General features: G+C 41.8%; 1 protein-coding gene across 9 annotated transcripts in view; it reads right to left on the bottom strand.

Annotated features, from left to right (window-relative positions):
* Nucleotides 1-14,873, bottom strand: part of Kif13a (kinesin family member 13A) — a 174,826-nt gene that overhangs the window by 36,616 nt on the left and 123,337 nt on the right. For 8 of the 9 annotated variants that reach the window (XR_010051168.1, XR_010051167.1, XR_010051166.1 and 5 more), the window contains exons 17-23: nucleotides 14,567-14,686; nucleotides 10,982-11,195; nucleotides 6,930-7,092; nucleotides 5,376-5,516; nucleotides 4,496-4,645; nucleotides 2,416-2,577; nucleotides 1,435-1,608 (exon numbers count right to left, since the gene is read on the bottom strand). Coding sequence is in view for 6 of the 9 variants with exons in the window: in XM_063259930.1 (XP_063116000.1) it covers nucleotides 1,435-1,608; nucleotides 2,416-2,577; nucleotides 4,496-4,645; nucleotides 5,376-5,516; nucleotides 6,930-7,092; nucleotides 10,982-11,195; nucleotides 14,567-14,686 (1,124 nt within the window). In the remaining 3 variants the exon portion in view is untranslated. The remainder of the gene's footprint in view (nucleotides 1-1,434; nucleotides 1,609-2,415; nucleotides 2,578-4,495; nucleotides 4,646-5,375; nucleotides 5,517-6,929; nucleotides 7,093-10,981; nucleotides 11,196-14,566; nucleotides 14,687-14,873) is intronic. The other variant, XM_063259934.1, reaches the window with a different exon arrangement.

A 14,873-nucleotide genomic window follows, 5' to 3' on the forward strand; every position in this document is an offset into this window, starting at 1 on the left:
TCGATCAGATCTTTTTCAAACATTATTGTTGAGCCCAGGATTTAGATCAGCGGCCAAGCACCTGCCTGGCAAGCACAAGGTTGTGAGTTCAATCCCCAGTACCAAACAAAGCAAAATAAAAAAAAAACAAAACACATTATTGTTTGAGTAGCAGAAAGTTTGAAGTTGGAGCGATTCAACAACTGAGGTATCACTGTCTTTGCTTTCTAATTAAAAAAATAGGCCCAATTTACCAAAGCAATGATCTTGAGTATCTATTAAGATGCTGGGGATTTAGCTCAGCGGCATAAGCGCCTGCCTTGCAAGCAGGCAGTCATGAATTCAATCCCTGGTACCGATTAAAAAAAAAAAAAAAAAAAAAAAAAAACGAAAAAGACTTTTGGGGCTGGGGATTTAGCTCAGTAGCATAAGCACCTGCCTTGCAAGCAAGTAGTCATGAGTTCAATCCCTGGTACCGATAAAAAGGAAAAAGAAAAAAAAAAAGTTACCAAAAAAAAAAAAAAAAAAAAAAAAAGAGTTGCCCAGGGAAAGAAAAATTATAGGAAGGACAGAACTGATCTTTCAGAAATGACTTTACTGTACTCTTTTGTGAAAGTAAGAAAGGGTAGATAGTAGTGTCTCAAGGTAGGTCTAATTACAAACTCATCTTTTCCATTTTCCATTTTCTTTAAAAACTCATATAGTAGCAGCTGGGGATTTAGCTCTGCGGCATAAGCGCCTTCCTTGCAAGCAGGCAGTCGTGAGTTCGATCCCTGGTACCAGTAAAAATGAAAAAGACAAAAAAAAAAAAAAAAACCAAAAAACAAAAAACAAAAAAAAAACATCATATGGTGTGGGGTATGGTAGTGCATGTCTGTAATCCCAGCACTCGGGAGGCTGAGGCAGGAGGATCATTACAAGTTCAAGGCCAGCCTGGGCTATCAAGTGAGGTCAAGGTCAGCCTGAACTACACGGTAAGGCCCTGTCTCAAAAAGATCAAGCAAGCAAACAAAAAAATAAACCTCATATGCTGTATTAGAACACTGACTTAGAATGCTATACAACATTCAAAAGAATGGGAAATGTCTGTAACAACTTAGATGTTGAGATACCCAGATACATGCGCAAGTTATGTGCATTCAATGCAAAAGTGGCTATCTGTGCCTATTTATGTATATTACATGTTTGTCAGACACATAAGCAAGTTGTACAATACAAAAGTTATTTAAATATGTAGCATACTGTTGGTGGTGGTTCTACTTCTACATAGTAAGACTGCAGATTGAGATCTTTCAGATTTTAAATATTTCTAGGTATATTTGGACTTTTAATGAAGTACTTTTTGAGGTTAGAAGTCCAATAAGACATCACTTATAACTTCTAAGTTACATGTAGATCTTTGAACTGCACCAATCTCCCCATCGCATGGAGCCTGCTTTGCAATGGCATCTGTACCTTGCAGTGAGCAAAGGTGACCGTGTATTGGGCGTCCTTTGTCTGTGGTGATGGAACCTCCGGGTCCACCACGGGAGCAGCCACGGTAGACTCACACTGGTCCCAGAATGTGTACTGACAGAAGACAAAGTTTGACAGGCTTAAGGGAAGCCCAGTTGCCTCTTTGATTTTTACCTGAAAGATTAAAAAAGGCAAATATTACTCCCATAGAAGGGATGTTAAACTATAGATTCTGTTTCAGTTATCACAGATTTAAGAGGTGATGAAGTGAATTAATCATCCATGTGACATCTGAAAATATTTGACATCATTTCATAAAGGGCTCTATCGATAACAAAATCTGTACAACTATTCTCCAACTGTAGTATATACACTTGGCAACACAAACACTTCCCTAATAACTAAGTTCTGATATATATGTGATCTTCACTATAAAAACATAATTCATTGAGCAACATAGACTCTTTGCACATCAAATATGTTAGCCTGCTATATTAGTGGGTTTGGCTTTGGCATACTTAATCAAAGCAGACAAAGCATATTGGAAAAAACAAACAAAACTGTATTGGTGTTGAACACCTTAGAGTTTTTTCTTGTAATTCTTCCTTAAATGATATTGTATTTAACAACTATTCTCACGGCCTTAGGTATTAATAAGTGACTTACATGCTAAAGCATATGTAGAACGTGTATAGATTCTATGTAAATACTGTGCCATTTTATGTACGGGGCTTAAGCATCTGTGGATTTAGGAGTCTGCAGGGCCTCCTAGAACCAATGCCCCACTGGTACTAAGGGAGGAATATATCTGTATTTTTTGGATTTTAAGCAACTGTCAGACAAAGTACCATCTACAGTTCTGTCTATTGTCAGATGATTCAATTTTTACTATGCTGGATGGAAAACCTCTCATAATTGTTTTTACAGAATTAGTTTGCATGAAGAAGGTCATTGACAGAAGCGGCCTCATTGTCCTCTCACCCGGCAGGTCAGCTTTTTGACTCGGTGAATGATCTCTCCGCTGCTGTCCACGACTTCCAGGCTCCCGCTTTCACTGGAGTTTTCTGAAGAGTCATCCTCCACCACACGCTCCGGGACAGCTCCCGTCACACGCATCACTTCCACGTGGAGACGGCCTGCAACCTGGGGCAAGGAAGCAGAGCACCTTGGAATTAAAAGGCACTCTGTAGGCAACTGAGCTGATACGCACACACACTCCACAAGCTCTGGGGAGCCCCTCATGACTGCTGCTGCCATTTCCAGGCGAGGGAAACCTGCAGTTCCCAGAACCTGGTCCTACTCTGACACCATCTTGCCCGACTCTGTCTAAAGTTTGCCTCTTGTAATCATCCTCAGTCTTATCCTCCTCTAGAACAGACCAGGGGAGCTGTCATATGCTTCTGGGACTCACCTATTGTCCACATCTGTTTGTATATTCGTACATGCACTCTTTTGACCACACTGCCTTAACTTATTTACTTGATCAATCATGTGGCTTCATAAGACATCAAGATAAAGACACAGGCAATGCCGTCAGGGAATTTACGGTCAAGTGGGGAAAAATAAAGTAGTCAATTGCAGAAACACGTGTAAACTAGTTGCTCAACACATCCTGGAGCAGAATGAAGAATACCAGATGTATTCCAGGAAGTATAGCACAAACAAAGCCACACAGACATGAAGAAACAGTTCTTTTAAAGCTGTTTTTGTTAAGAGACTTTAAATTTCCTCCCTATCATGGCAGTTCTGGATAGAGGCCAGTTCAACAGTATTCCTCCTAAAGCTGCTTGTGCAGAACTGAATTTCAGTACAAGGATTATCCTGAAACACGCAAGATATTCTCAGGGCATTTAAACCAGCTGAGTTCTTGTTCCTATCTCAGTTCAAGATAACCGTGCTATAAAGGTGACAGTGCCGCTGTCCTCCTAAATAGTGAAGGCTATTTCTGAAGGTAGCTCAGACCCAGTGTGCACACAGCAATTGCCACTGGCACCAACAATCTGAGAGAGGTAAGTTGATGGTATTTGACAAGTGAGACAAATACGAAGGAAGTTATGAGGGCGGGGAGGAAATAAGGTAACTCAGCTGGAAGGGAGTGGTTCACATGCTTTCTTTAGTGTTTCTGAGAATGAAACACACTTTCAATTTCAGGGGATTCATATAATACTCAAAGCCTACCTCTAGACCCCAGTTTAAGACTCCTGAGCAAGGTTCTCAGTCACTCAGTCCCTTTGTCATATGAGTTGTACGTTTTCTTAACATGGGAAAGAGCAGTGCTGGCCCCTGGTCTAAGACAGTGTTTGCAGGAGGGTCAGCACAGTGGGAATGGGCTCTAGATTTATCCCACACAGCTGGGAACTCAGTCTGGTTTCCAGTTTCACTCTGGGGAGAACAGCGTCTTATTGCTACTCTGCTCTAAGAATCACGAGAAGCAACTTGGTAATTCAAGTTTCTAGGTTATATAAGATAAGATAGGAAGAAAGGTGATAACTAAAAATAAACTCAGTTGACAAAATAAAAATTTTTCAAAAAGTTTGAATTTTGCCAACCATGGCAGCACACACCTGTAAAACCGGCACTTGGGAAGCCAAGGCAGGAGGATTATCTGAGTTCAAGGCCAGCCTGAACTATACAGTAAGACTCTGTCCTTCCCCCACAAAAGTCTACTTATGGCCAATATTTTTTTTTGTGTGTGTGTGTGTGTCTTTTTCCTTTTTATCGGTACCGGAGATCGAGCTCACGACTGTCTGCTTACAAGGCAGGTGCTTATGCCGCTGAGCTAAATCCCCAGCCCCTATGGTCAATATATTTAAACAAGTGAAATATGGGCACTTAGAAGGGCAATAACAATGGATTATATAAGCTTGTTTTCTTGAACTGAGGATTTTGAAATGATCGTCCTGTCACATTTTAGACCATGACTGAACTCTGTGTCAAATGCCGATTATTAATATAGAAGATAGAATGCGATCATAAATTATTCATCCTAGTTCCTTGATCTATCTTAAGAGAGCCTTAAAAAATACAAACCTTTGCTCTTTCTGGGCTGGCCTCTCCTTACCTCCCCCTGCTGGCTGATGATGGGGACTGCGTACTGCAGTTTCACGTCACAGAAGAGGCACTCCAAGAACACGTTGGCCACACCAATCAGGTTGTGATTCTCTTGCGCTTCATAAAAAGGGTCGCCGCGCTTCCCACACAGTCTCTTTGCCTGAAGGGCAGGAGGTGGCAGTGGGTGAGTAAGTAACAACAACCTAAATCATATTATTTTTAAAAATTGTACAGGAAGTGGTCACAGGAAGTAAGTAAGTACAATTAGAATCTGGTCCAGCAGCGCAAGAGAGGGCTTTCTGGCTAGGAAACAAAGTGACAGCCATGTGGAGGTGTGTTTCTTAGATCCTGCCTCCCGCCCCATCACACCCACCCACAGCCTTCTCCACTTTACCCCCAGTGCCTCGCCTCATCTTCTTTGCCAAAACTTCTTCGCTATTACTAATGTTCAGAAAATTGATTATGCACCTAAAGCTACTTTGTGAAATCTACCCAGCCAACCTCATAGCTATATAACATGAACATATGCTAGCAAATACAAAATCCACACTAGATCCAGCCAAACTGATTTCTCAAGATGCCGACAAAACAGTGTGCAAAGTTATTTCGTTCTGCTTCATTTCCCTTGAACTCCAGTGAAAATAAAGCCACATAGGCTTTATTCTTCATTCTGCTCCATCTGTGGCAAGCATGTGTCACACTACAGATGCAACACAGCGCTCTGTTCAAGTTCATTTCATTTTCACTAATGCCTGTGTGTGTGTGTGCACATGCACGTCCATTTGTGTGTGCATGTTTGTGTGTGTACATTTGCATGTTCTAAAGGTTAAGCCATCTGCATTCTCTGCTTTCAGTATAACCACCTCTCCTTTGGGTTATGTCTCTTTTACCTCAGGAATTTTTTCCTTCCATTCTTGATAAAGGTCTCTCATATCAATTAATTTATTCTCCAGCTTCTCAATGGTCCAGACCTGGGTGCTCTTTCCTTTCCTCCTCACTTGAATTGCTGGCTCGCTCACTATTAAGCCTCTCTGCATAATAAAAAAAACCAAATGACATGGGCATTGCAACTTTTATTTCTGGTTGCTACACATACACATAGCACTAAGTTTGAAAAAACACATAAATGCATACAAAAGAAGATAAAATTCTACCACCTATGGAATATCCGCTTTATTTTCTTTTATGTATACTTGTGAATACACTTATTATTTTTTTTGAGATAAGGTCTCACTACATAGTTCAGGCTGGGGATGAACTCACTATATAGCCCAGCCTGGCCTCAAATTTGTGGAGATCCTCCTGCCTCACCCTTCCAAATGCTGGGATTACAGGCATGAGCCACCATGCCTGGTCACACTTTTTATTTTTATCACAACCAATACCAAATAAAAATATCATTTCATATCCTAATCATCTCTTCATTTTTATGTTCTGATTGTTTTCTTATGCATTAGATATTCTTACACAATTTTTAATGGCAACATAGGAATTCATCATATGGATTTACCACATGGATCTGACTATTTTATTGCTCAACTTAAATAGTAGTTTCAAAATCTTGCCATTATAAGGCCACCATCAGAAGCTCCATTATACACTAAGGACATACAGTTTTATGTATATTTCTATGCCTATATACGTGGAGAAAATTTCTCAAAGGGGAAATACAAGGGTTAAAAAGACTAAAACAAGCAAGACTGACAAAGTACTTTCTGACTCACTTTCTAGTTTGCCAAAAAGAAAAATAAAGGGATGAAAAACAATTTTCTTCCTTGTATCTTGTTAACAGAAACGTTCTCTAAGTTGAAACAAGAAGGAACTTCCAAATGGTAGCAGAGCGCTCTGTGTACATAAAGATGGGCATCACAGACATTTTGTTTGCTTGTAGAATTACTCTTTAGAAAGATATGATATGCTGGGTATGCCTGTAATCTCAGCTTCTCAGGAGGCTGAGGCAAGAGGGTCACAAGTTTGGGCCCAACCTGGGCAACTGGTGAGACTGTGTCTCGAAATAAAAAATAAAATGAGCTGGGGATGTAGTTCTGTGGGAAGGCTTTGGGTTCAATTCCCAGCACTAAAAACAAAACAGAACAGAACAACCCCTAAAAACAAATGTTATGAAAGATGCACATATTCCCCATTCTAGAAGGAACAGTAATGTGCTCACAAAAGCAGACTTGCACATCCTGCTAGTTCCGCTGCTTTAAAGAAAGAATTTAAATTACCAAGTTCTTTAGCCACCAATAGGTTTACTTGTTTATTTTATTATCATTATTTTTCATCATTTTAGAAATGTTTGAAACAGGATTCTTACCCACGTAGCTTTCTACCCAGAAGTGTTAAAAAGAAGAAACACTTTGGCTGCAGGAAGGACAGTGCAAGGGTCTGGCTCACCATGTTCCCTACTGCGGGCCTTGCTCTTGCTCTAAGGGCAAGCTCACCTTCCTATTGGCACTGAGGTTGGCCGCAGGGATCTGAAGAGTCACTTGGTAATCGGTGAGTTTGCTCATTTCCTCAGCTAAAAAGTTTGCCTCCCGCACCAGGGTATTGGCTTTAACTAGCTGTTCCCGGAGTTTCGCCAGGCTTTGCCGGAAGAGCTCATCCCTGTGGTGGACATAAAAGAAAATGAGCACAGGTGGAAGAAAAAGGCAATGCTGCTTCTCTGTGAGCAATCTTATTATAAAGTGGATGAAAACTTCTTTCAGTGAATATTTTTCAATCATCTCTGATCTCGTCCTCTGGCCTTCACAGGGTCATCATGCTGGGAACCACTGCTGGGAGGAAAGTACAGAGTGACTCAACAAGAACCAGGTTGTAGGGTGAGAGACACAGTCCAGGGGCAGAGCCTGGGCTTAGCATGCCAGGGCGAAGCCAAAATCAAATTATAATTTGTACACTTTAAAAAATACTGGGGCTGGGGATTTAGCTCAGCAGCATAAGCACCTGCCTTGCAAGCAGGCAGCTGTGAGTTTAATCCCTGGTACTGATTAAAAAAAAAAATAAAATAAATACCAGATTTTGATGTGAGGCTTCAAACAAAAAACCCAAAAACACCCTTTAGGAAACAAAATGATGGTTTATGACTTTTGGTATGCAGGATGTAGTGGCAGTGCGGGGTGCTGGTAGGTGAGAGACCCAAAGTTAGAAGCCAGAGGCTGACATGTTTTCTTCAAGTGGTCAAAGTCCCACTGGGGTGCTTGGGGCAGTGGGATGCTTTTTTTCCAACACTACACAACACCACTCACTGGGAAAAAAAAAAAAAAAAGCAACATCTTGACTTGATCCAAGTCCTATCATATGTCCCTTTAGCCCTGTCTTTTGCTTCTGGAGGACTGTCACAGGATAGCTTCTCATTTATCTGTAGAACTATTTGACAGGCTCTCTCAGCACTGGGCAGGCTTACTTGGGCTGTGTCACTTTTTGCTCACCATGACACTGAGTTCCTGGCCAAGTACATGGGCCAAGAGGAAATGTAAAATTCCCGCTGTGTGAAAGAATATTTGTGGATTTTGTTTTTGTGTCTGGGTTTAAAGAGAATGCAGTCTAGTGACTGCTCTGTGCATTGCATGTAGTTTCTCTTTTTTACCTTTGATTCAGCGCCATCCTTACTTCATAGGCAAAAGACGAGCTCAGCACATGCAAATCCCTGCTCCTCCTCACTGCCTCAGAAACGCTCCGGAGGAAGTGAGGACACACACATCAAGACAATGGTTTTCTCCAAAGATAGAATCACTCTGCCACTCGCCCAGGCTTGGACTTTCAGTAAGCCCAGCCTTTCTCTTTTCTCACAATATCCAAAGCTTTCTTAACTCATCCTTTGAAACAGCTCCTAAGTGTCTGTCTGTCTCCCTTTTACCAGGTTCTTCTACTACAAATCAGTCCTAAACTCCTGCCTGCCTCAGGCCACTGCTTAGCTCAAAGGCTAGCGGGGGCTTCTCTGGTCCTAGGAGATACCCTGCGAACACTCAAGACACAACAAATGCCCTACATACCCTAGCTAATACTTTTAGATGTAATTTCCCCCATTTCTCTAGAAATCACCTTCTAGACTAAACCAAACACTTCTCCTAAAACCTACCCAATACATATTAGTTTGTTCTGTTGCTTTCTGTTTATGTCAGCCAGCTCATTCACAATGCCCCGCCACCAGCTAAGGGTGTAGCTTGGTGGTTGAGTGCCTACTTAGCAATAAATAAATAGCTGTCCTATTTTCTGTCTGCCTATTTCTTTTTTTTTTTTTTTGTCTTTTTCCTTTTTATCGGTACCGGGGATCGAACTCACGACTGCCTGCTTTACAAGGCAGGTGCTTATGCCTCTGAGCTAAATCCCCAGCCCCCTGCCTATTTCAAATCACTAGAAATTCTGTCTTTTTCAAGAAAATCTCTTTGGGACACTCAATATCGCTGGGGTCTTATCCTCCACTAACAAATCATCAAGCTTACTGCATGCTTTGCCCACTTGACGATCACATACTTGCTTATCACTTCAGTTAATTCGCAGTCAATACAAACAACATCTGCTAAGTAGCTACCACAGGCCAACATCGTTCTAGACATAAGTGATATTTTAGTGAACAAAACATATTCTGTATCTTTTGAACCATACTTTCCAGGGTAGAAAAGGCCAGTGAAAGCTAGAAAGTCACTGCACTTTCTATTGTTAAATGAAAACTTCTGATTTACTATTATGATTTAATTTTTCACATTATGATACTTTGCTTCATCTATGTTATATCCTAAGTGCATAAACAGAATAAACTACATCTGTAGCTTTCTCCGATTCTCCCAGCTTTTAAAATACACTTGATTCTCCACCTCTCAATATTTATGTAGGTGTGAGTCTCTCATTATTTCCCAACCCATTGACTTTTCCTTGGATAAGAGTCTCAGCATCTTACACAGCCTTCACCACTAGGCACCTCAGTTTCATCCAGGGAAACCTGATTAAATCTATACTGCAACCACTCATTGCTTTAACAATTCCCCAAACATCTCTACTTTATTCCTTGTTACGAATTTAAGCCTCAAAGACAATCAATCTACAATTAAGGGAAGTGAAAAACTTCTACACATTTAGCTGAGAAACTCTATAATTAAAAACAATCCACATTCTCCACCAGATACTTTTGTTTAGTCTATTATAGTCTTTTGTAATAAAAGGGTATCAATGGGTGTAATTAACCTAACCACTTTCAACAGCTAATGATGCTCAGAGGGAAGAAGTCCGCTCATGTGCCTGTGGGAAAGGCAGCTCTTTGGGAAAAACACCACCTGATCATCCTGTGGGCTTCTTCCAGCACAGAGACAGAAGAGCAGCATGAGCATGATGTGCCTTCACGCTTCTGTACCCCCACGGTTGGAAAGGGGCTCCTGGCAAGGTGGAACTGGCTCTTTTTGATTCATTCGGCTAAGCAAGTACACTACTTTCAAGAAAGTTTCGATGCACAAGTGGGTTCCCGTTTCCTACCCTGGGGTTATCTCTCGGGATGTAGCTCCCCTGGGCGTCTCATTGCTAGTGAGAACTTGGAAGTAAGGGCTTGAGTAGAATCCCTACAGCAGAGCTTTCAATAACAGCTTGCTGCGGCTACATGGGCCATAGGTTTGCCATCACTGCTCTAGAGTCTGGGTGCCCCAGTTTACAAGCCAAGCTATCTCACTTGGCATCAGTTTCCTGAAGTATAAAACAAGAGTAGCAGGTATGGAGAGGGATAACGTAAAGCCCTTGGTACTCAGAACACAGTGAATACTCTGTCATATCAGGTGCTACCTTTATAACTCCTGTTAATTATTGAAACATGCAGATAGCATAGGGACTATAGATAGACCTGTATTCCAACTCTGGCCTTCTCACTCTCTAGATGGGTGATAAGGCAGCCTATTTAAACAGAGACCCCATTTAGGAAGGTAGCGATAGTTCTATTGGGAGTGTTAAATAAAATCAGCACCATGCCCAGAACCAACAAAAGTTAGTAGTAACTTATTGTCCTTACTGGTGGCTGTTATTACCTTTTCCTCTACTACAACCTCCTTTGAGAGTTCTCATGTAACTATATTAAAGTTATAAATCATACTTTAAGTATGAAAATTCATACTTAAAAGTAGATTTCTCAACCATGAAGTTATATTTAAATAGAGTCAAAGGGGCTGGGGGTTTAGCTCAGGTCATGAGTTTGATCCCTGATACTAAAAACAAAAAACAAACAAACAAAAAAAAACAAAGGTAAAAGAAATAGAAAAATTAAGCAAGTCTTTTTCTGTTAAAGAACTGTTCAGACTCCTCTCTCTTCATACTTAACTGTCTGAGCCTTCTACTGAGGGGTGAGAGATGGGCTCTCTGGCAGCTGTCACCACAGCAAAGGTATCAGGACAGAGTATTTGGGGAACGAAAAGCCAATAGCTGACACATTGTGCTGGGCCCCATTTCCTTCTTTGTGAAATTTGTCCTCTACCTAGCCCTGTGGTCCGCCACATCCCGGCCACCTCCCCGCTCTCACCTCTCCTCGGCCCACTGGGTCACCTTCTGCTGCGCTGTCTGGCTGCTGTAGGACAGGCGCTCAGAGCCACTGCTCGGTGGCTGCCTCTCGGGGGAGAGCTGCTGGCGGAGCTGCTCCAGCTCCCGCTCATACATGAGCCGCTGCTCCTCCAGGGCGCTTCTCTTTTCTTCCAGGTATTGCTTCTCCAGGACCTGAACCACATTTTGAACTGGGTCTGGTGGGCAAAGAGACAAAGCAAAGTGCCTTCAGTGGCTAAGTCAGCAATCTGTTGGGGACCCTTCAGCTAGAACCATCTGTGGCCCCAGAATCTTGGCTGGCCTGGTACTTCCTGTGAGAAGATTGGAGGGCTCAATGGCTTGAAATACTTTCAATTTCCTTCTTTCTAGCACCTAAGATAAATGCCTTACGTGCAAACATTCTCCATGTGTGCTGTGTTACCATCTTCCATTTGATGGGCCCATCCTAGGTTTAGATCATTAATCTAGTACCAGCAGGTGGCAGAAGAAAAGGAAATATGATCCTGTCCACTGAGAAAAAAAAACTTGGTGAAATCTAGGACTGCTCCCTAGCTAAAAAGACACGATTTCACATTTAAAGGTGTTGTTTTCTATGCCCATTTATTACCTATGTTGGTATATGACAAAGGGTACCATTTTCATCACAAATCTCATTTTTCTTGAATTTCTCTTAGGTGGCAGGAAACTTAAAAATCATAGCATATGTGTGACAATATTGAGTAAATGGCCTGACAATTTCTCAGGTGCTAGTATCTAAGAGGACAGTCAAGTGAAAAAATAACAAAAACGTGTATTTGATGTCTTATGGGCCAGCACTGGACTCATAACCATACATATGGAGAACACATAGAGATCTACCAACGGGTCCTGCTCCAAGGACCCACTGTGGTGACTGTGGTGTAGGTGGGGCTTGACTAAGAAGAACCCTTGGCTGGTAATGGCCAATGAGCTGGCTGCCATGGAGACAGATCAAGGGCCTGGTCACATGTACAAAGTTCCAACATTTCTAAGTGAGTAGACAGCAGGGAAGCAGTGCACTAGACAATCTTGTTGCCAGAACAAGATGACTACAGTGACTAACACTTCCCGGGTACCCAGGACAGAGAAGACATGTGGTTCTCCATCATCCTGAGACATGATTTCCTCCTTGTACATTTGTGTATTTCCTGTTCCTCAGTAAAATTATGTTCCCACATATTAGTCTCAGTTTAATTTGCAGAAAATAGTTAGAAATCAAAGTGATTCAGGAAAAATTTTTACATTACCTGATTATGACTATTGATTTTTCCAAAATACTTCATCAATTTGTGAATAAACATATGAATTGTACTAATCTCCTATGTTAGCAATGAGAAAAAAAGCATGCTAGCTTAAAAAATAAGGTTAAACAAACATTTTTTTTTTTAAAGCACAAGAAATGCTCAGCATAAGTGAGTTGTTTTAATAAAAATAACCACAAGGGCAAGGGCATCTTTACGGTTTCTGGCTGTATTTTAGCAGAAGGCTTATAACTTTGCATGCACCAACTGCGGGAAATGTTGCAGTGCATGCTGTGCACCCAGGGCAGATATCACCCCTATTTAAAAAGACAACGATACTGGAGTTCAGAAACTTTTAGTGGATGGCTTACGATCACACAATTAATAAACGACAGCACCAGGATTTCTGTTTATTTGCTTTCTTTTTGAGTTTTGCTCAAATTGGCCTTAAATTCACTAGGTAGTCCAGACTGATCTCAAACTCAAGATCCTCCTGCTTCAGCCTCCAAGGTGCTGGGCTTACAACCGTGTGCTAAGAAATACTGCTTAAGGTACTTGGCTCACATTTTCCCACTTGTCCGTGGTACAGAATCACCAATGATCCCAAATGGCTGAAGCAGAGGGGACTCATCCTGGGCTTCCTTGACAGTATAGAGGCCATGTGGTCTTTTAGCACTTGCCATGATCCAGCACAATCACTCTCATCTGGTTCACCATGGCTCACCCCTCAAATGTGCAGATATGGAAAGGACAGCAAGCCCCTCCTCCTCCTGAGCCTCCCCAGCAGAGCCAGCAAGCCCTGCCTTTGTGATTCAGCAGCCCACCTGGAAGCCCAAGGGCTGGACTTCATTTTCATCTGATTCCAGTAGCAGTTGGACAAGCCTTTCTGATAGAAATCTTTGATAGTTTCCCTGCTTCAAATGGACCAGTTTGGTCTTTGCCATTCACAATCCAGCGTCCCTTTAAATAGATCACCTAATTGGCAAGTTGATCTGATTCTGATAGGCCTCAGAGAAGCCAAAGACCATTGGTCCTGTTCTCTAATGATTCAATCAGACATTAGTAGGACGACCTGTTTTATCCCCACCCCCACTGCTTTGGGCAAACAATACTGCGTTCTACCATTGAGCTACATCTCTTGCTCTCTTTCTTGCTCTTGAATGAGCTGCTTTAAAATTCAGTGAACCTAGTGCTTAAGGCTGCAATACTAAAGAGCTAAGTCTATAAGGGAGACAGGACATTATTTTGGGACATAGCTTTATCTTTCTTCATTAGTTTACTGTTTCACAGATGGGTTACTATGAAATGAACTCTAATCAGTCATTCAGAAAATGGAAAAGAGAGTAGTCGTGTTGGTGCTGGTAGGGTATCTACATGAGAAAGAGTATCAGAATTAATTCACACCTGTACTGGTATTGTTCGGACAACTGAATGCAGATGTCTTGTGCTGAGTGAATGATTTGGGTGCTTTGAAATTTTGTTGTAGCTTTTTTCTTTCTTTTCATCTTTGAATAAAATGAATTTTTTTTTTTTAATCGGTACTGGGGATCAAACTCACAACTGCCTGCTTGCAAGGCAGGCGCTTATGCCGCTGAGCTAAATCCCCAGCCCCAATAAAATGGATTTTAAAAAAATTCACACTAAGATGTCCAAAGCACTGACGTGAAGGGAAGCAGATCCTTAGGGGGAAAAAAAGAACCTTTTACTCTTAGGTGGGATAAACTGACCCTATAACCTTTGCCAGCCCCTTAATTGCTCTTTACTCTATAGCAGGCTACTACTAAGATTGGGAAAAGAGTATTTCCCTTCTATTTTGAAACCTAGAAAGAAGGCATTATTGTCCATAAATACTAAAATTTCTTTTAAGTTTAAATGAATTGGGGTTTAGGTCAGCATTTACTCTAGGAACTCAAAAATCCATTATTCCAGGCTATTACTGGGCTAATGGAGCTGAACATATAGCTGGAAGTGCTTCTGCCCTGGCCTTTGTGCTCAGCAGTAATAAAGCCATTAGGAACCATGGCAGTGATATCATTCATCTTTTCTGCACTCTTGAGTGCAAGGCAAAGGGCATGGCCCTCCTATCTTAACACTGGGAAGACAACAGAGTTGGGACGTGCGATGCAACACAGTCACACTTATAAAGAAACATTCCTCAATCAAGAATACAGAGTAACTTCATTGCACAAAGAATTTCTGCTTCTTCCCAATCATGGCGCCTAGATTTTGCCAAAGCACATAGCATAAGCATTAGCAGCCTGCCGAAAACCAGCCATGCCTTCTCATGCCACTGCCAGTCAGGTGAAAACCTCTGTCCCAGTGTTTGTGGAGGAGCTTCGTCTGGAACCAAAGGAGAGGAAAGAGAATCTTCAAATAGGACCACCATGGGGAAGACCACCAGGCAGACAAGCTTATCATCGGGAAGCCACCTAGCGTAGAGGTGAATTCAGTGATCACTGTCTGGTCACCAGCATTCAACATTTGTACCAGAGCAAGTGTGTGCCTGGCGGGAAACTCATTCACCAGCAGGATAGGGTAAGGGACCAAGAAGGGGAGTACGCTTTCACATGGACAAAATCCACACCAGAGAGCAAGGCTTGATAGGCAAACCAAGTG

Source organism: Cavia porcellus, unplaced genomic scaffold (assembly GCF_034190915.1).
Source record: "Cavia porcellus strain 051 isolate PalLab524CR breed Dunkin Hartley unplaced genomic scaffold, mCavPor4.1 scaffold_13, whole genome shotgun sequence".
Taxonomy (NCBI): Eukaryota; Metazoa; Chordata; class Mammalia; order Rodentia; family Caviidae; genus Cavia; species Cavia porcellus.